Source organism: Carettochelys insculpta, chromosome 3 (genome assembly GCF_033958435.1).
Source record: "Carettochelys insculpta isolate YL-2023 chromosome 3, ASM3395843v1, whole genome shotgun sequence".
NCBI classification, from domain to species: Eukaryota; Metazoa; Chordata; order Testudines; family Carettochelyidae; genus Carettochelys; species Carettochelys insculpta.
The window spans coordinates 74,675,572-74,696,418 of record NC_134139.1 but is presented as its reverse complement, the minus strand read 5'-3'; the positions used below and the strand labels follow the sequence as shown (position 1 = coordinate 74,696,418).

The following is a 20,847-nucleotide window of genomic DNA, read 5'->3' as shown; positions in this document are numbered from 1 at the left end:
TTGATGGTGCTTAACTAGATATTAAATAGGTGTGAAATTGGAAGCTCTACTCTAATACAGAAATTGTCAAAATTCAAATGTCAAACAGAAGCTGAAGCTGTGCTAAGAAGAAGTGCTAATACTTTTGTTTTATTTCATTGACATTCTTTGGACTTTTTTGAAAAGTGGCCTTTAAATTAGAAGAGCTGCTTAATCAGAATTATATTTGCCCAATTAAGAGAAATCCAGCGGACAAGAAAATTAGAATGTTTATACAAGAGGGGTAAACTTCTCTCTGCTATAATGAATCTTCCAACTCTTCTTTACTGCCTCAGAGCACAGTAATGAACTACCTATGAAGTTGGAGAAGGAAATAGAACAGAAAAGAGGAGAAAGAACTGGTAATAAATTTCACTCAACATGGAAGCTGTATTCTCTAACGTTATCTGAGCAACGAATGGCAATGTTAACCTCTGTGCAAGTTGTACTAATTGTTTGTCAGGACAAGATTGACCTTTAATATTCATTAGTTACAACATTTAGAAATGTTTAATTTAAATCAGTCACAACAAAACGATAAATATCCTCTTATATTCTTGAATATTTGCTAAGAATATCCAGTCTACATATTCTCTGAATAATGTCATATCTACTGTTCAAAGAAGTGCGATCTGCCATTTTTTGGAATTTTTAACAGAGCTAAAGCAAGGATTTTCATGGACATAGCATAAAGCCGTGATTCACTTTTCTGCTAAACTATTTTGTTGCCACATCTTCCCACTTCTCCCATTTGATTTGTTTGTATTGTCAACCTCCGATATCCTGCTGACACATTGCAACCTCTGTGGGACAGGGATTTTCTTGTTATTTTTCCTCTACAGCCCCTAACACAATGGGGCCTGAACTTTGATCATAGGATAGTTCCTGGAAACCCCCAGAGTACAAAAGTATAGTAATGGGAAAGGACAGAACAATAGGATCAAAGACTATTTTACTTGTGGTAATAAGTCATGCAATTATGACTTTTCATGACATCTTCCTCCTCCAAAACTCTTAAGACTTATTTCTTCCATCTACCCTTCCAATGCTGATGTCCACTTCACTAAACACTCCACTCAAAAAGTATTTTTTTTTTTTTTTTTTTTTTATCTATACCACCTTGAAATTAAGAGAGCTGAAGTTGGTCATGTATTTAAAGATGCCCCCTCCGTGTGGTGCTTTGCTTAAGGCACTGGAGTAGGGAACTAGACAATTACCACAATTTCATCTACTCTCTCAAAAAGCACATACAATAGGTTAAAATGCTTCCCTCTGTTACCAAGAGAGCCCCAGATAGATATAGAACAACTGAAGGGTAAAGCAACCCACTTGTCCAACATCCAGAACCTGTTGACTGAAGCATTCAAAGGGGTATGATTTGAGTCTGAGGCCAAGCATTTGTTTCTTATAACAGTACTTCAGTACATGTTGGATGACAGACTTTGAAAACAACGCATGGGAGAAGCAGCAGCAGATGAGATGTTTGGATATTTTCAGATACAGAGGTATGATTCGCTAGAACTCTGACAGCAGGACTCTAGACTCTTAAGTCTGTCCATTAGCAACACCATACCCACCTCCATGAACAAGCTTTAAAAATTTACATATGCAAATCTGCACTGATTGACATTTCCCATACTGTATTTATAACAGGCTGTTCCACTACATCAGTGCTCAGCTGCAGGTTTCAATACAGAACAGATGCTAGCAAACGCTAATATTCCCTACAGCCTGTCTCAAGCAACTGATTAACAGCAGATGCTACAAAATTGGCAGCAAGGTCATGCTGCCTGAGGTATACAGAAGTGTCATTGCTGAGGGATGCAGCAAATATAAGCCCTCAGAGGACACCTGAGGAGCAAAGCAAAGATTTCACATTCACAGTTCTAAAGCGTCTTACAGCTGTCAGGTACAAACTGTTAGCTTCTTTTATTAGCATTTTAAAAACACAAGTATTCTGTACAAAAAAGGTGATTGCCTATTTTATTTACCCAATGTATAACAGACATTTCTTGGGGCTTCAAATCAGCTTTCCAGTAGTGGAGGTACTTGAACCATGAATTTCTGCACAGTTTTAATTTTAAAATAAACCTGCCTTGATTTAAGTATGTTTTTCTCAATTCTGCAGAGAGCACTTATGCCTCTGTTGCTGGTCTTAAGACTTATAAAACAAAAGCATCAAAAACAATATGATGGTCAGTTTAATTGCTGCTGTTCAGAACCCTGTGGCAAAAGATGAACTGTCAAGAATTATTTTAGGTGATTTGCTACTTCTTGGGGGAAAAAAATCATGAACTACTGAAGAAGCTGCTGCTGGAGTTTTTCATGGGAAGGAAGACCTAAAACAGAAGGCAAAATCCTGGCCCAATTACAGGTCTATTCGATATTATGCAGGTTCTTATAACTTGCTTATCTTCATAGTAGCTGAGCATCTCCCATCAACACATGAAACAATAAAACTAATGCATGACAGATGTTATTCTCATCTCTCCAGGGGAAAAGGGTGTGCAGTGATGTGCTTTGGTAAGAATACTTTTTTAAATTATTTAACATGATGCTGTGTGTCAATTTTCAAGAAGGCAAGATCTGAGGAGCACAACTTGCACTTCAGAGCAGAAAGTGGTAAGGTTTGCAAGACTCTTTGATTCCCGTGGGAATTTGTGGCAGTCTTTTACTGACGCCAGGAAAATTCTGTCTTCTACACAAATGGGGTTTAACCTTATTATAGGATGCTCCATTGTACCAGAGGTATGAGCACGGTCTTCAGTCCAGAGTTTGAGGTGATATTTTAGATACTCTGGGCCCACGCCACTGAGCCGCTTGAAGAGAAGAACCAAGACCTCGAACCTGATTTAATGTTCTGAGGTAAGCAAGTGCAGAGGCTGAAGTGCAGGTTTGACCCGTCTGTGGTAGCCAGTGTTCTTGAAATGTGCTGCTGGGTTCTGTACTAATTCTTAGTGGCACTAATACAGTTGTATGTGGAGAAGAACACTCTGAACATGTCACCTGCATTTTGCTCATGCTTGAGTTAACATTATCTGACCAATCTGCCTGGTGAATGCAGATGTTTGACAGGCAACAGGAGAGAACTGATTATTGTGGGATCTCAAAAGGGAGAGGTCTTGTGGCAAAAGTTCCATCCCATCTCATTGGTTGCCCCCCTCAGTACATAATCATGCACCCTTGCCGCCTCTCAGACTAGAACTAGAAAGGCTAATGTGGCTCATGGATGCTAGTGTCAAATGCTGCAGAGAGGTCCCATGGGATGAGAATGAATGTCTTCCCTCTAGTCAGAGCCATTAAAGCTGTTTCAGTACCATGACCTGGCCTGAAGCCAAAACACACCATAATCAGAATATTAGCTGCAGTGAGATGAGCTTGTAGTTGGACTGTCTAGCTTCTCTAAGATTGTTCATGAACAGGAAATTTGACAAGACTTTCACTGACTTCAGTGGGGCAAGGATTTGTCCAGAGAGCTCAGGGAAGGTAAATTAGCACTTCTCATAGCAGACAAAAGGAACTGCAGAAGAAGAAAAAATCTCCTCCCTTCTTCCACAGCAGCTAGAGAGAGTAAAGATGCAGATTCAAATTTATCAGCAATGTACTAATCAGATGTGTATAGAAAAAGCCAAGTGCCAGACATGGGCACTTTGGCTACATCTACACTACAAGATAAATCACAATTTATTAATATCAATTTTGTAACGCTGGATTTTATAAATTTGAATTTGACTATCCTCACCTCCCCATCTGCTCTTCACAAAGTTGACTTATTCTGCCACACACAATCCGCAAAGATCAACTGTTGCAGCAGTGCATTGTGGGAACCTATCCCACAGATCCCTCAGCCCCATAGCATTCTGGATACGTTCGCTGTTATTTGATATGATCTTCCCACATTGCATTGCTCTCATTCCCCTCCCATGGTAAGCAAACGCCCATTTTTCCAGTCGGAAGAAAGGAAAAGTAGGGCATCCACAGAGATGGCAAAGTTAATAGAAATCTTTCTTCTGTAACTGAATTATCAAGGATTTTATAAAAATCAGCAAGTGTGTGTGTCTTCTCCACTGGCCTCCACTGACTGTTCCCCCCACTCCTGTGATTACATCTGATCCCTGAAAATAACACAGGGACAATGAAAAGCATGAAGAGAGAGTAGATACTAAAGATTTGGAAAAATGACTTGGGAAGGGGAAGGTTTTGGGGTTCCCAGTCCATTATACAGCTTCTGTGCAGTCTGTATTCTCAGCTGGCCCTCCACCCACTCTTCCCTATGTGAAGGGGTCCAAAGTTAGAAGAAAGGATAGAAAAAGCTAGGAAAAAAAAAGACTTTTGTCTTCCCTTTTCACTACACAGAAATTGTCAACATGGGAGATGGCAGCAATGCCCCAAAAATCTTAGCCACTGGGTGACACTTCCCCCAGGGGCAGCTAGCCCCCAGCTCCTGGCTGGGGAAGATGGGTTTCAATAAGGGGTCAGTTGAAGTAGACCCCCTGTGTGGCAGAAAATCCCCAAAAATATTAGCTGCCAGGGAGCCTTTCCTGCCAGTGGCAGCAAGCCCCCAAAAAAATCTTAGCTGCCAGGGGAGACTTCCCGCAGTGGCAGAAAGGCCCCAAAAATATTTTTGGTGGGGGACCGGTTGAAGTATTCCTCCCCATGAGCCAGAAAGTCCCTGAAAATCTTAGCTGCTCTTGCAGCCCTAACTGCACGCAAGCCAGGACATGGTGCCTGGCAGCATGGTTGGCACCAAATGGCAGGAACGTCCTTTTTCTGGGTCAGGGGCTAGCCACGTGATGTGGTTAAGCAGGGAAAAGACCCTGACTGTGTGGCACCTGTGGGGGAGGAAGAGGGTGTGCACACAAGTTTAACCCACTGAGAAATTTCTCAGCCTCTTATGCAAGCATGACTCCCACAGCAGCCTTGATGACACGTGGTGTGGCGGCGCAGCGGCTGACACCAGGCAGTGCAGAAAAAAATCCCAAGTGTAGAGACAGAACCATGAAGTCCATGCTGAGGCTAATTTCTAATTGTAGATGCGCTCACAGCTTTCTGGCCCCTATGTAAAATTCACGGTCTTCCTGTGACCTAATTCCTACGCACATGGAGCACTGAGGGGCATTGTGTGTTACGTACGGGACATCTCTGGAGGCTAAGACATTCAATTTTAAGACTGGCGCTTTTATGCTGGCCTTTATTTGAACTCGATGCTACACCCAGCAGGTACTGATGCTATTGTGATGTCGATATTAGTGCTCCCTAAATCGAGCTAATGGTATTTACAGTGAAGACAGTCACGGGGTAATATCGAGCTAACTGCCTTAAATGAGAATTTCTCTCATACTGTAGATGTAGTCTTTGACAGAAACTCTAGTATCCTTTCCAGATGCCAGGGGGCTGGCCTTCCCTACTGGTATGGTGCCCTGAGTTTGTTCTCTCTTATCTTTCATATGTGCTCTGGACAGAGGTTATATTTCTTTGGATGGTAAGTGTCTACATCTGATGCTGATGTACTAGTAACTAAGTAAAACTGTTTTAAAAAAACAGTATTTGTTTTGATATTAAAATAGGGTATGAAAGTCTTATTTTTCAAGCTTATTAAATGTGGAGTGGTAGAAGAGAGAAAAGTTGGACACAATTAAAATAGTTATTAAAATGCAGAACAAACAATTAAATGGGTTAAAATGTCTATGAAAAGGTACTTTAAAAAACCTAAATACAAGGCAGTTCCAGCTAAGGTTTTTTTCTCTTTTAAGTTTTAGCATATGCAGTAAAAAGCAGCAAGGATGAAGAGAGAAAAAATAATGAAACATAGTTAATTCCTAATTACAAATCCTGTAATACTTACCATATTACTAGAGAACCTGTTCATATATGCTGTGATGACTCCAGATTTGCTACCTGTAAAAAGCTGACAACTGTCTGGTACCCAAGCACAACTTGTTACCTTTGAGAAAAAGGAGAGCCAGAGAAAATTAAATAATTTTTAAAATGCATTCCATCTCATACATACCTACTTTATCAAATCTGGTTTTTGTTGGTTTTCTTAAGAACCTAAAGAAAACATGCAATAAATAAAATACCTGACTCAGAATGGAAGTCCAAGAGCTCTTTAATATATTTTGCACACTTAGAATGTTAAAATTATGGGTGAAATTCTGTGATGTATCTTTAAAGTGCATAGCACAAAACTCTCAACTCAGAGGCATGAAGGTAGGTCTTAAGGTGACTTTCTACCCACCCGGTACTGGGCTGCTGTGCAGCTCCTGGGGTAACTTGGACAGCCCTAAGGATCTGTGTAAGTTATGGCCGCCTCTCAGAGCTTTGTGCTGTGTTCCTGGTGCACTCCTCCTGCATACCCTCCATGTCAAGATTTGGAAGGGGTTGTTAGAAATTATTGTTCCTGCTGTGTTTCACGCTATCTTTGCTGGAAGAATCATATCCCTGACAGATGGAGGGCTGTCAGAAGACCTTCATGCATTCTGACTTTTATGTGGTGTAATGAGGTCAGGCTTGGGGTTAGGGCCCCATTCATGGCTTTTGTCCATTTTGTCTTTCATCAACATTTTTGACTGTACAGTCACCAGAACTAACAAGGAGCCACTTATTCCGCACCCCACACATACCAATATTTTAAGGCACCTAAAATGTTCCCTACTCTTGTTCTTAGCAAAGACATATTATTTTAAAAGTTCTATAAACTCATGAAGACCTATCCAATGTTTTTTTCTGCCAGGGTAGAGAATCTGAAGCATCAGGAAAGATTTGAGGAACAGAATGATTCAACAGAGAAACATAGAATGGAAATGGAGGAAGGAGGATCACAAGGTATAATGCAGTTTCCTGGGAGAAGCAAGGGGGCTACGTTTTAAAGTAGTGCTTGGACACTTACTCAAAAACAGTTAAGCTCCAGAAAAGAAACACAGCATTTGGCATAGTTTCAACACAGACAAAAGCAAAATACTGCTCAGCAAAGTAAATGAGTACAGTCAAGTATAACCCTGGTATGCGTCTTTTCCTCCATTTTTTTTTAAAATGGATTGAAATTCTTATGATCAAATAAAGAATCCCTTCAAGGAGAAGTGAGGGTGAGACTGATAGTGAGCTACAGAGCATTACATCTTATATCACTGGTTCACACATGAAGAGGAGTGCTAGTGACTAAAGATACGTGTTATAGTATATATTTAGTGATGTGCAGGATCCACCTTTGTTCCCACTGGATATGTGTCTGCATCACATTTAGCATTCTTTGCTGGCACTTTTGGAGCTTCTAAGCATTACGTGGACATGAAGACTAAACCTTAGATTGTTAGAAACTGTTCCCAAAAGTGAAAATGACACAAACTGGTGTCAGGTGACCCGAAGTGGTGGAGGAAGGCTATGAAATCTGTCCTATCACTACTTCAGTTCTGTTACCTCTGTTAAAAATAGATTTCAGTGGTGGCACATATACACCACCTTTTACAAATACATTAGTTTTACAATCAAAACACTTTAAAAGTTTTACCTGGTGCAACTGTGAACTCTGTATAAAATTTATTGGAGGTTCACTTTGCTTGCTTTTTAGTCTTAAAATGTTATCGGCATATCCCCAACTCAGAATGGCTGACCACTGGATATCTGTACTGTGCATGCTTCTCACACCTGCAAGAAAAACATTACATATTTTCTGTATCAAATATGCTGTCAAAAATGTCAGGGTTACTGCACCTTTTCTTCCTCTCTTTTCCAGACTTCCTTAAGAGCGCACACACTTCGATTTTTAGGCTTCCCAGATACCATCCCCATCCCTTGCAACTGAGATTTAGGCTTGCAGTTCCTCGCCACCTCAGTGCAGTTGCCCAGTGGGTCTGACGGAGATCCAGCACCTGTGGTTAACTTTCTCCAGAGGCTACAACCATGTACACCAATTACAAAATAGCTTTCCTAAAGCAAACCGTATTTATGCTTCTGGCAAAAGCAATATGGGTGGGTTGGTGGGGGAACAAGTCAAAAAGAAGTACCCACACATAGTAAAAGTTTACTAGATGTCAACCTCGGCTCCAACATAAAGCGCTGGTAGGTGCCAGTTTTTCAAACCCCATAGCTAGGTTTGCACCATTGGTCCCAAGTTCATGTAATTTTTTAGAGCAGCTATGTACCAGACTGCAAACAAACCCTTCAGACGTTTCTTAAAACAGCCCTTTTGTCAGAGAACAGAGATCAATCACAGGTCAATGGCCCTCTCCTTGCATCTCTGTTTTTGCATAATAGGGGAGGTCAGGGGAGATTGTGGAATTTATATGAACCAATTGCAAAGGGATTCCCCAGGAAACCTATTGATTGTCCCAAAATTCATGTCTGCCTGGCACACTTCAGTATAGTTCATCTCAATGCCTTACACATGCTGAGTCTCACATCTATCACGTGACCACAAAGTTGATCATTTTGGAAGCTACTTATAAAAATCTAGGGGTAATTTATAACATGTATCTTAACCTAGAAAAGCAAGAAGCAATGTCCAAAGTTTTTAAAAACGGATCCCTCCAATTAGGATCCTACATCCTCTTTAGGTTTCTAAATAAAGTGGCCTGATTTTCAGAAGTACTGAGAATTAGAGCTCATTGATACTTTTCTTAGTCTGATGTTTTGACAAAACTTTTCACTGGTATTTTGAATTTGGAGGAAAAAGGAGAATTTTTGTGACAATTTCTGTGACAATTGTGCATTTTTTTTTAATTGCTGACCACTCACTTTTGAAAGACAGACTACTTACTCTAGGTGCCTACTGACTTTAGATGTTAATTGAACAGCCAGACCAGTAAAATGCTTTAATGCAGGAAACAGGATTATTAAAACTGATTGGTACATGTAACAATAGGCTTTAATTCCATTGAATTAGCTAGACAAAGCCATCCACCTTACAGTTGTACTTGTGTTCATTACTCATCCTCCAACATTTATTCCTTCATGGTTCCCTTCTGCTGCTCTTCACCTACTAGCTCACCAACACCTTACTACTCTTAACATGGCAGCAAAATGTTAGCCATGTAATCCCTAACTGTTATTCTTTGAAAGGTGTTGCAGATGTCCATTCTGCTGTATAAGAGTGCATGTCCAACACACTTTAAAAAAAAGATTTCCCCCCCCCCCAGCTGTACCCACTGGGGCAGCTTGGCTCTTCTCTGCTGTCAGACATCACTCAATGCATGTTTAAAGAGCAAAACTATTCCCATTCAACCTCAATTTTCTTATCAGAAAGACACTGATAGAAAGGGAAAGGAAGGTGGATAGTAGAATGGACACCAGCAAGATATCTTGAAGATTAACACTTATGGAAAAGTAGGTAGCAGTTTAAGTAATTACACATATCCATTCTAGTGCAGGGGACTCAAAAGATGATCAACCTGGCAGTAGGCCCAAACTCTATTTCAACAATGACTGTACAACAGCAAGCCTGAATGCATGGGTACAGCATAACAAGAAGGAAGAAAACATGCACCGACAACCAAGTTGCCACTTTGTAAAATGTCCAGAATATGAACTTGTGCCCAGAAACAGAGGCAGCTGTATCCTAACAAAATAATCATGTGGCACTTTAAAGACTAACAATTATTTATTAGTTGATGAGCTTTCGTGGGACAGACCCACTTCAGATCTAGGAAGTCACAGAAGTTTGAGAGGAAACTGTGTGGTCTTTCACTTTGTCCACCACTGCAATGACGACACCTATAAGATTTAGTCCAGTCCTGGCAGCCATAAACAGCAGAATGTCTTTTCATCTCTCGGAGCATGAGATTTTGAGAAGAACATTGGCAAACAGATTGCTTGATTAAAATGAAATTTGGAAACTATTTTTACAGGAATTTTTGATAAGGGTGAAGGTAAGCCTTGTCCTTACAGAAGACTGGAGGATCTAATACCAGAGCTCTCAACTTGCCCACTCTACTCACTGAGGAGACGGCAGTTAAAAATGCAACCCTGAGAGATGAAAGAACAAATTCAATAGGTGGCCCCAGTAATTTTGCTAATACCAGGATCAGATATAATAGGGGAAATATGTTCTCACATGTCTGGATATATTCTGTCCAGCCTCGTCAAAGAACCTGATAGTGATGGGATGGGAAAAATGAGAGCTGTTATCCTCCAGCAGATGAAAATCTGACAGACACCAGATGAACCTTGACAGAGCTACTGCTCAGACTTTGATTTTTTCAGTACAGAAGGTTGTCCAATATGTGATGAATGTGGGTTTGACACGGATCTGGCTTTGGTTTCAGACAAAACAGAAGGAGCACTCTGGACCAATGCTGATGTGCTTGATGCCTGAACTGGATGACTTCAAGAAAGGATGAAGTGTCACCTTTACAAAAACACACTTCAGCCTGGTCACCCTCCCTTTTTGGGGCAACAGCTAAACCCTTTTCAAATTGACACTTGGGACTCCCTAAGCACAGAAGGCAGACAGTATGGGGTCACTCATTGGCAATGGTTTGCTTCATGAGTGACGCAATTTGAAACCTGGAGATACAGACATAGTTCCAATATCACTCCTGGTACTAAGAGCTGAACCAGTCAGCCTATGATCTCAAACTGAAAGTTATAACTCTTAACTATCGATTAAGCTATTAAACTACACTATGCAAAAAACTGAATTTATTGTAATGAGGAGCAAGGCAAGCCTATAATTGCTCCAACTGTCACGGGTAGTAAGAAAGAACTCAGGAAATTTGGGGGAATGCTCTGCCCTTTATACCTGCATACATTGACATGACTGCAGAGGTCACTCATGCCCCAATAGGTACTACTGGAGGAAAAGACAAATCTCTATCACCCATGCACTGGGTATGCACTCACAGTGGAATGGACATATGCATTGTGTTTCTGGACTTTTGAAATTTTAGCCCCGCCACCTGTAGCCAGACATGAACCCCCCATTTGGCCTTTTCTTCTTCTCCCCCCGCACTGGGAGAGACAGAGAGAGAAACAAGCAGGGGAGACAGGTAGCCTTTGATGTCCTGGGAACACAGGTGCGCTGTCTCGCCCAGCCTCTCTACTATACACAAAAACCAGACAGTGAATGGGCTAGCTAATGGCCGCCCTTCTGGCTGATCTCGGTGATTGACACGCCTGATCACTTCCCCAGGAAGAACGGGGAACCCCCGCCCATCACCTCCAAAGGTGCCCAACTGTCCACAATTCACAGGTGCAAATTAAGCCTTGCAGCTTCCCTGGAAACCTGGGGTTCAAAAAACATTTCTCCCGATTGGCCACTTGAGACCAGGAAGAAGCCTCCGTGAAAAAAGTGGTATAAAGGGGTTTGGCAGCCCACCCCCCGCTTTGAGTTTCAATCACCTACACCTGCTGGCCAGGTCTGGAATTAACTCCCGAGACTGGGGACGCCTGGTTCATATCTACCTTCTTCCCGAGGGATTGAGAGAAAGATTCTGGGTCACACCGGATTCTAGGAGGCACGGGTAAGAATTACACCTGTATTACACTTCTTTCCTACAGGAATTGAGGGAAAGACTCTGGTTCCACCAGGTCTAAGAGGCAGGGGTGAAAATCACACCTGCAACATGCCTTTCTTGTGTACACTAATTGTATTAGTGTAAACTAGCTAGTTTGTCTAAAACTTTTAAGTTAAATTGTGTTGTTTCCCCTTTAAAAACCACGAGTACTAACTTGCACTTTAATCATTTGTCTTAGTTAAATTGTTTCTATCTTTGTATAAATAAAAAGTAACTGTTAAAGCCTCTCTAAGTGTAATTTTCCTCTTGCTGCTGTGCCCGAACCAAACACAAACCAAAGAACCCAGCCTGCCTTGGCTGCTTAGCATAGGTGCTGGTGTGGCATCACCCCCTTTGCCCCACCAGACCTTTAGCTGGCACCTGGGCATCGGCTCACACCACCCCATTTGTTTTAATGAAAAACACCAAACTAATGGATAAGAAATCTTGAAATTCAGCACCTTTATTAAAATTTTACTTAACTCTATTTACAATCCACCTCAGATTAAGACTGCAAATGTGGGAACTCTGCTGGAGTATTGGAGTGGCGCTATAAAAACATAGCATGATTATGGCTGGGCAGCAAGTTAAAATTTTCCAGTATTTCAAATATGGAAAGTAAACATGAAACTGATTTCTAGGGTTTCCTTACCTTGTTCTTTGCTGTATATCATCAAAAGGCAGAACTTTCGAGACAAGCCACAGATCGCTTTAGTGGGCAGAGCCTGTAGAGAGCCAAACCTTTCTCCGTGTGGCTGGCTAAAGCAAACAACTGGATCAGGAGCGCTCGGGGAACCTACATATTCTCCCCACTTTAAACCTTTTATCCATGGCAAAGGACTCTAGAGCAAAGACAAAACACCAATTAAAATAGTCAGTGTAACTGAGCAATGCTATTTTTATATGAGGAAAAAGTGATGAGACTTCTATAAATAATCCTAGTTTTGCAGTGCTTCATATGATTGAGTCTAGACTGTACTATGTTACAAAGAAAAATAAAGAGGTGAAAAAGGAAACCTAATATCATATCCCAATATATTAGATTCAAATGAGCTCATTTATTCAGAGACACAAGATTGGTGAGATAACATCTTCCATTGTGCCAATGTGCTGATTCAGTCATTTATGGGTTTGATGAGAAACCTGGTAACTTGAACATTTTTAGTAGTACAGTAAAGAGAGAAACATCAGTTTTTCATTCTTATAAACATGGGCCAAATTCCTAATTAGTTTCCAAGAAAATAAGTGTCTGAAGCATAGGAGGCATTCTTGCCCACAAACAGCGCTAAAATATACAAAACGTATAACATTAACAGTGAAACCAGTTTAGGGATTACAATGGTCCGAAGCATTCCACCTTGACAAAGACCAGATAGTTGACAAGTTGGACTATACTGATCTAGGAATAATGTTTGGTGCTTCCTACAAAAGAGTATCTCTCAATGGTCCTAAATTTATTAGACACTCACATTTCAGTATTTGTATAGCTCCAAAAGTCACTGAGCCCTGACATTTAAATTTTAAATTATATTTTGTGTACTTAACCAAAACAAACCAGCAGTCACGTAGCACTTCAAAGACTAAAAGTCACTTGTATGAAAATCAACGGAATGGATTTTTTTTTAAAAATGTTACTGGCAGAAATGAAAAAGCAATTCTTCTCATACCCTTGAAAGAAAACTAATTTGCAACTTTCACATGCATATTTACAAATGGAAATTTAGCGTGGTTGTTTTTCCATGAGTTCTTCATAACTTTTACAGGTGAGAAGAATGGTAATGAGGTTGTACTGAAAAATTAGACAAAAAAGACAAAATTATCTTAGTATAACAGAAGAACTGCTTAAAAACTTCTTCCTTGCTTCTCAAAGTAATCTTTAAAGTGCGACAGGACTGCTTTCTTGTTTTGTGAAGATACAGACTAACAAGACCACCTCTCTGTGACTATTCCTTACTTACTGGTTTTATTCTTCTCGAGCCCTAAGTTTGAAAAATGTCCGAAGCAAAATGCTGTGAAGTTCAGTCTACTTTAACAGATATTTACTAACTACAATACCTCCCACCGAGCCATACACTGAAACAGATTTGTCTCAGGGATGAGAGACTATCTGTTGCAACATGATGAAGAAAAATTTCCTCCTTTCATTGTGCAGAGAGTGGGAGAAAACTATTCCAGTCCAACATGTCCTACCCACCCACCATATACACTCTAGGAATAGGAACAGCAAGGACAGAAATTCACTGCCAGGCAGTTCTTCCAGAAGCTTGAGCACAGCAAATCGTTGTACTAGTTCTGCTCCAATTCACATAATTATGAAATGCCTTAAATGTGTAGGATCTACTGTTAATGCTTTTCATTAACACACTGTAAGTGCAGCTGTTTTGCTTAATTATTTAGATGTGTACATCAGGGTGCACTAATTACAGCCTCTGAATGCTAACTGAGCAATCTTGTGAATCAAATTACATACTGGATATACTATTTCTTTAGCATGCTCCCTGGTTTCTCTGAAAGCAAACTGCACTAATAACCCCATGGCAGCAGGAAGTTCTCCTTCCATTATGAGCCTGGACCCAGGTCTGCTGATATGCGCAGTGTGGAACAACTGACGAGGAGTTTGTCCATATGTTTTTATCATTGTTTCCAGGGCTCTTCTTTGAACTGGATCCTCAACAGCAGAAACATCCATCCCAAAGTAGGTCTAAAATGTAAAACAGCAAACACAGATGCTGGTCAGCTTAGAAAAAAAATTCTAACTCACACCACACAAGCTTAGGGCCAGACTCTTCAGCCTCTCTAATTGATTTTTGGATCCAAGAAAAATTGCACTACCTCATCCTCCAATGTCAAGGAAAAACCAGCAAAAATCAAGGTGACTATCTGACTGCCATTTAAATACTCTATTTTACCATGAGCAATTCAATTCCAGTTGCTGAAATCAGCATGTGAGCGCGCTGCCTGGCAGGAGTCAGGATATGTGCTGCTAAGATTGAAGCCTGTCAAGGAATGCACTTTGAGACATGTCAATTTCAAAAGAATAATAACATTGAACATTTTCAAGTGCTTAGTCATCTTGTTCTCCTTTCACCACAGCCCTAAATAAAAACTAGAGGCTTTTGCAGTGTAATGCAAAGGCTTAACAGCTGTGTGATCTAAAGATTAAGCAACTGCAGCACTGCATCTTAAATGGGAAATTCGTTAGGCAGCAGATGAATACAGTAAGAAACAAATTATGATTGTGTAGGGAGGAATAGTACAAATGTTGAGCTCTCAAATCAGACACACTGAACGTCACTTATCCCTGCCACAGTCTTGTTACACTCTGCCAAAGCAACAGACCTCTTTTTGATGGAAGAGGAAACAAAAATATCACCTTTCTAGATTTATTGCAAACAATGACATTGTCCAATAGGCTTTTAAGATGACATACACAGTATAACTATTCCCTGCCTAGCTTTAGCCCAGGAAAATGATTTAAAATAGACATCACTGCCCTTCAAGTCACAAACCCTGGGATTTTATAATTCTCTATTTACATATTCAGTCTTTTCCTGTGTTCTTTAATAGTCAGCTATTTGAAGAGAATTTGCCAAAAGCTGGATGTTTTCCAAGAAATCAAGTTAAAGCATCTCAGAGATCAAATACTTTTATACTCTGAAGAGCTTACTACACAAAATGATACTTACAGCTGGATGGAAGACATTGATAGCTTGAACTGAAGCCTTGCCCTTTTGCTTATAACCAAACACCAAATCAATCCAGTTACAGATTGTCTGGGATACATGGTCAGATTCTAAAGCCTGACGATGAATCAAGATGAAGAGACGGGGATCATTACGAGCCCATGGGGGGAGATTGACGTGGTTTACTCTTTCACCATTTTGACGCAGTCCGAAATCAAAACCTAGAAATGTAAAAAGAGGCTTTATACTATTTTATCATTTACCATTTGTATTAGTCTAGCACCTAGTCATGGACCAGGTGCTCTGACAATCTGTGCCATGGTGCTAGATACTGTACAAACAGAAAACAGACAATCCCAGCTCTACAGACGGATGGGGCAGTACAAGATAGAGAGACAATACATACCCCAGAATGATAGGCAGTGGTCTCAGTGCACTAGGAGCCTACCAGTTATTAATTTCTTATAGGCATCATGGAGAATGAAAGTTATGGGGAGTCCACCCAAGCACAAGAGACAGCATAGCCAAAAGCACAATGTTAGGATTTCAGTTAAGGCAACAACAACAACAACGAGGCCTTCACAAGAGAGTTCTAGGTGTCCTGACATTAACTAATTCCTACAATAGTATAACATTATTGAGTAGCATGAAAACAATCAGATATGAACAAGGTGATTTGAACCAGCCAGTAACTACGCTACCCCCAAAACAAAACAAAAACACAACCCCCCCCACAAAGACAAATAGCTTCTATATCCTGCAATGCCCCTATCTCCAGAGATCATCTCCAAAACCCTCAAAGTAAGTGTTTTCTGTAGCATACTCAGAAAGCTCCCAGCATTTTGGCTGATATGTATTTGAAAAGAAAATTTGCATCTACCTCACTCCAAGCATCAAATTTCAAAAGCCTTGTAACTCTATAGGCCTTTTCTGAATCTTTGCAGGGAAGCACGCTTAAACAGTCCCTGCTGGAAAGGTGATAACATGCTCCTGAATGCCAGTGGAGCTGGTAATATCCATGTGGAGAGCCATGTCAAACTGAATCATCATATACCTTAGTCTCACATACATACTCTCTCTCTTGGCAGTTACCAGATGAGTAGAACATCTTCATGTCAACATCCTAATTGTGAGTCCACTGATGGCTGATCAGCTCAACTCTGAAGCTGCAGATCTTATCACAGAAGAGGCAGGTGTTAGTAGCTGTTGGAGGCGCATGGGGCAGTTTTGTATGCTCTTTTCTTCTTCCCTGCCTGTCTTCAACTGCACTGCAGCAGGTCCTCTCAAACTGTGCCACACCCTCACAGATTACTGTTCTCGCCTGGGGACAGGTCTTGGGCAGGTTCTCTCAAGTGTCAAAACTGATGCTGCACTTTTTCCATATGTGCCTTCAGCATGTCCTTATATCACTCCTACTGGCTCCCAACGCTCCTCTGTCCTTCCTCCAATTCAGGGAACAATCTTTTTTGGGAAGCACTGATCAGACATCTGAACCACGCAACCAGTCCAACTAAGTTATTGATGAATGATAATGGCTTCAATGCTGGTCATGTTCGACTCTTCCAGGATGCTAGTGTTTGTGCGCCTATCCTTCCAAGGAGACATTTAGGATTCTCCTGAGGCACGTTGATATTGTTCAAGTGCCTTCAAATGACACTTGTATGTTGCCTAGGTTTCACATGCATATAGTAGCACTGGAACAACCATTGCATGGTATATAAGGAGCTTTGTCTTGGGATAGATGTTCCAGTTCTCAAAGACCCTTTGTCTCAGGCAGGCAAAAGCAGAGCTTGCACAGATCAGACTATGCTAGATTTCTGCATCAATGCTGACTTTAGCGGAAAGATGACTTCCATGGTATGGGAAGCGCTCCACATTTTCCAGCAGTTCTCCACGGACTTCAACAGAAGGTGAAGGGATTGTCCCTCCAGTAAAGGCTGATGGAGCATCTTGGTCTTTTTGATGTTCAGTGGGAGACTAAGATTCTTGCATGCTTCAGCAAAGGCACTTAAGATGGTCTGAGGGGCAGTGGGAGAAAAAGCAACCACCATATTGTTATCCACATACTGGAGCTCCATGATCGCAGTTGTGGAGGTCTTGCTTTTAGCCTTCAGTCTCCCAAGACTGTCTGAAAAGCTTCCTGTTAATTCTACAGAGAACCTCCACACCATCTGGAAGCTTGCCATCAATGAGGTGAAGGGTCATGGCAATGAAGATGCAGAACAGTGATTGGGGCAATGATGCAGCCTTGCTTAACTCCTGTGTTGAGCTTGAAGGAGTCACTTTGGGATCCGTTGTTGCTCAATACTGTGACAGTCATATTGTCATGAAGCAGCCTCAAGATGCTAATGAATTTTTTGGGACAGATCTTTGAAAGTATGGTCCACAGAGCACTACAACTGACTGAGTCGAATGCTTTGGTCAGGTCGATGAAACTCATAAAGCTTGGCTGTTTTCACGACATTTTTCTTGAAGCTGCTGGGCACTGAAAATCTTGTCTGCTGTTCTTAGGAATGGTTCGAAGCCATACCGGAATTCTGGGAGAATGTCTTCAGAGAGTGACAGGAGTTGGTTTACAAGGATTCAAGCTAAGATCTTCCCTGCTGTTGCCAGAAGGGAGATACCATGGTTGTTTCCACAGTCCGACTTGTCACCCTTCTTGAAAAGCCTGATAAATCAGTGCGTGTCTGAAATCTCATGGCATCTGCTCCCTATCTCAGTTCTTGAGAATTAGGAGGTGGAGCTGCTTGTGGAGCTCTGGCCCACCCTTTTTGAAGACTTTTGGGGGAGATTCCATGTAGTCCAGTTGCCTTGTTGGACTTCATTGCTCTGATGGCAGCTTGGACTGCACTCAAGGTAGGAGTGTTGCAAGATCATCTCTAGGCAGTTGCGGAGGGATTTGGTCAAGGGATTCTAGGACCCACAGTAGAGGGGCAGTTCAAGAGCTCATTATAGTGCTCCCTCCAGTGAGAAGCAATGGCTTCACTGTCTTTCAAGAGCTGTAGATCATCCTTTGATCTCAGGGGACTGATTCCATGATTTCTTGGTCCATGAACAGTTTTAGTAGCATTGAAGAAACCTCTTGTATCACTGATATCTGTGAGATGCTGAAGTTCTCGTGCCTTCTCAGTCCACCACTGGTTTTTCCAGCGTCCTTGTTTTACATTGCATTTCTGCCTTGGCCTCGACATGTGCTTCTCTCTTCGTTATGCAGCTGATGTTGCTTTGTCAGGCCCTAATGCCTTTCCTTTTTGCCTCAATTTCACATCATTCTCGTCAAATCAGTCTTGATACTTCCTGGTCTGGTTGCCAATAGTTTCTCCACAAGCTCCAATGATGGCATTTTTCAATTGATACCAGCGTTCTTCCACTTCTTCAGGGTGTACTGTTGGCAGCTTCCTTTGGAGAGTTATCTGGAAGTCACTTTGTCTGATGGGGTCCTTCAAACCTTGTACACTGATCTTTCACCAGGCCTGGTTTCCTCTGATTTCTCCATTTGGTGACAATCCTAATTGCCACTGAAGATCAAATAAGGTGGTGACTAGCCTAGCATGTGTGAAAAGGACATCATGCTGATCCGAGTGCAGACGATGAGAGTCTATGAGGTGCCAATGCATTGATTGAGGATGTTGCCATGAGGTTTAAATTTGTTTTTCTGGAGGAAGAGGGTGTTCATGATAACTAGCTCATATTCCACACATTTTGCAAGGAGGAACACTCCATTGGAGCTGCTGTTGCCAATTCCTCCTTTCCAAGTGGTAGTTTGCCAGAAATGAACATCTCGTCCGACCCTGGCATTGAAATCCCAAAAGAACAATTTTCTCTCCTTCGGGTGTGTCTTTCAGGACTGTGTCCAGTTGATTGTAGAACTTCTGCACGTCATCTTCAGTGTATAGAGTTGGTGCATACGCACTGATGACAGTTGCCTGTTGGTTTTTGGCAAGCTTCGAGTGGAGAGTCATGAGATGCTCACTGATGCCAACAGCGACTTCAGGTAGGATCTTTGTCAGTTTTTAATGGCAAATTGTACTCCATGAATTTGTTTTTCTTCCTTTGAGGTTCCTTTCCAGAAAAATCCATTCCCTCCGCTTCTTCTCTTAGCCGTCCTTCCTCTGGTCTACGCATTTCTGCCAGGGCAGTGATATCAAAGTTGAACCGTTGCAGCTTGCAGGCAATAATTGCTATGCATCTTTCAGGTCAATTACTGTCTGGGTTGTCCATCAAAGTCCGACTATTCCATGTTCCAAAGTTTACTGTTAGATTTTGACCACATGGAGGTGAACCCACTGGACGCAGTTATCCAGTCAAGGCGACTGAGGTGGACTATGTTTAGGGTACCTTTTCTAGCCCTCTACTCATATAGGTTGAGCAGAGTGGATCCTCAGTAAGGCTGATCAGTGGCTGATGCAGCAGCAGATCATTCTACCACCTCAGTCCTTGAAACAGAACGACTCATACATACATCCACTGCTGACAGTGCACCCTGAAGATGTGGAAAAACATCCATGCTGGTACATGACTAAAACCTTTTAGATTTCACAATCCTGTTCCTGTCGCCATTGGCTGTAGGGCTTAAATTTAGGAGTAGTAGTACACAGAGGAAGATGCATGTGCATGACTTCTTTTAACATGGGAGGGGGGACTGTTACACTGCAGCCACAACACAGTTCTTGACAGATCGAACTCTCAGGTCCGATGGGATGGAACCCATGACAACTGGGAGTCTCCTGTCTGCTGCAGCCTTTATCCATCTTCACAGCTGTTGTAGCATTATCCTTGCTATCATCTGCCAGTTCTACTGGTGAGGACTTTGAGGACTCTGTACATATAGCCACTGAGACTACTTGCATTCTAATCCTTTTAGTATCTTCAAACACATGGCACTTGAGATTTGTGGGTTCCCCCCCGAGCAAGTGTTTCATTTCGCCACTGTACAACAGCTCCTACTGAGATCCAAACTAGATATTACTCAGTACTTACAGTGCCTCTTGCTATAGTCACTGAAGGTCTGCTCTGTTTATGGTCTTCTACTACTTCAATAAAACACTTACTTCACCATCATGAATTACTGATACTTTTGATTTCATTCTCAATGGCCAATCACTCTTTCACACTCAACCCCGTCACTCCCACCTAACTCTACTAGTTAAACCTGAATTATAACAAGAAAATATCTGAGTAATAAAAGTAATCTTCAAGTGCTGAACAGTGGTGCTAGATGTTGAGTGGCCTCCACTCATACACAGTTTTTATGGCCATTGTTGGCACCCAGCACTTTACTGGATCTAGCCACAAACTCCATGATGACAGTAAGCTCTCTCAGGACCAACAGATTGTCAGAAGCATCCTGGGAAAACCCTAAAATGTAACTAACTGAAAAAGTAAAAAGATATCCTCAGTAGAAATGGGGCAGGTGGTCTTTCAGTTATAAGAATCCTAAATTTCTATGTCTACCAAACATCTTTGTCTAATTAACTTTTATGAGTTTTTTGAAATCAAATAAGATTATGACAGTACTCCTCATGAGCATGAAGTCCAGGCTTGCAGAACCAACAGAAGTGGCAATAGTAGTCCAGTCAATCTTCAGCTTCTGTGGCTAAAGATTCAAGAGCTGGGCCAGCCAGGTTTCCCCTTCACAATAAAAATATGGGAAAAAG

The 20,847-nt window shown here is 41.5% G+C and overlaps 1 protein-coding gene across 1 annotated transcript in view; it reads right to left on the bottom strand.

Moving 5' to 3' along the window:
- LYST (lysosomal trafficking regulator) overlaps positions 1–20,847 on the bottom strand; it is a 172,316-nt gene that overhangs the window by 22,961 nt on the left and 128,508 nt on the right. The window contains exons 45-49 of the mRNA XM_074990129.1: positions 15,194–15,411; positions 13,978–14,208; positions 12,160–12,349; positions 7,526–7,662; positions 5,864–5,962 (exon numbers count right to left, since the gene is read on the bottom strand). Of these exons, the coding sequence (XP_074846230.1) occupies positions 5,864–5,962; positions 7,526–7,662; positions 12,160–12,349; positions 13,978–14,208; positions 15,194–15,411 (875 nt within the window). The remainder of the gene's footprint in view (positions 1–5,863; positions 5,963–7,525; positions 7,663–12,159; positions 12,350–13,977; positions 14,209–15,193; positions 15,412–20,847) is intronic.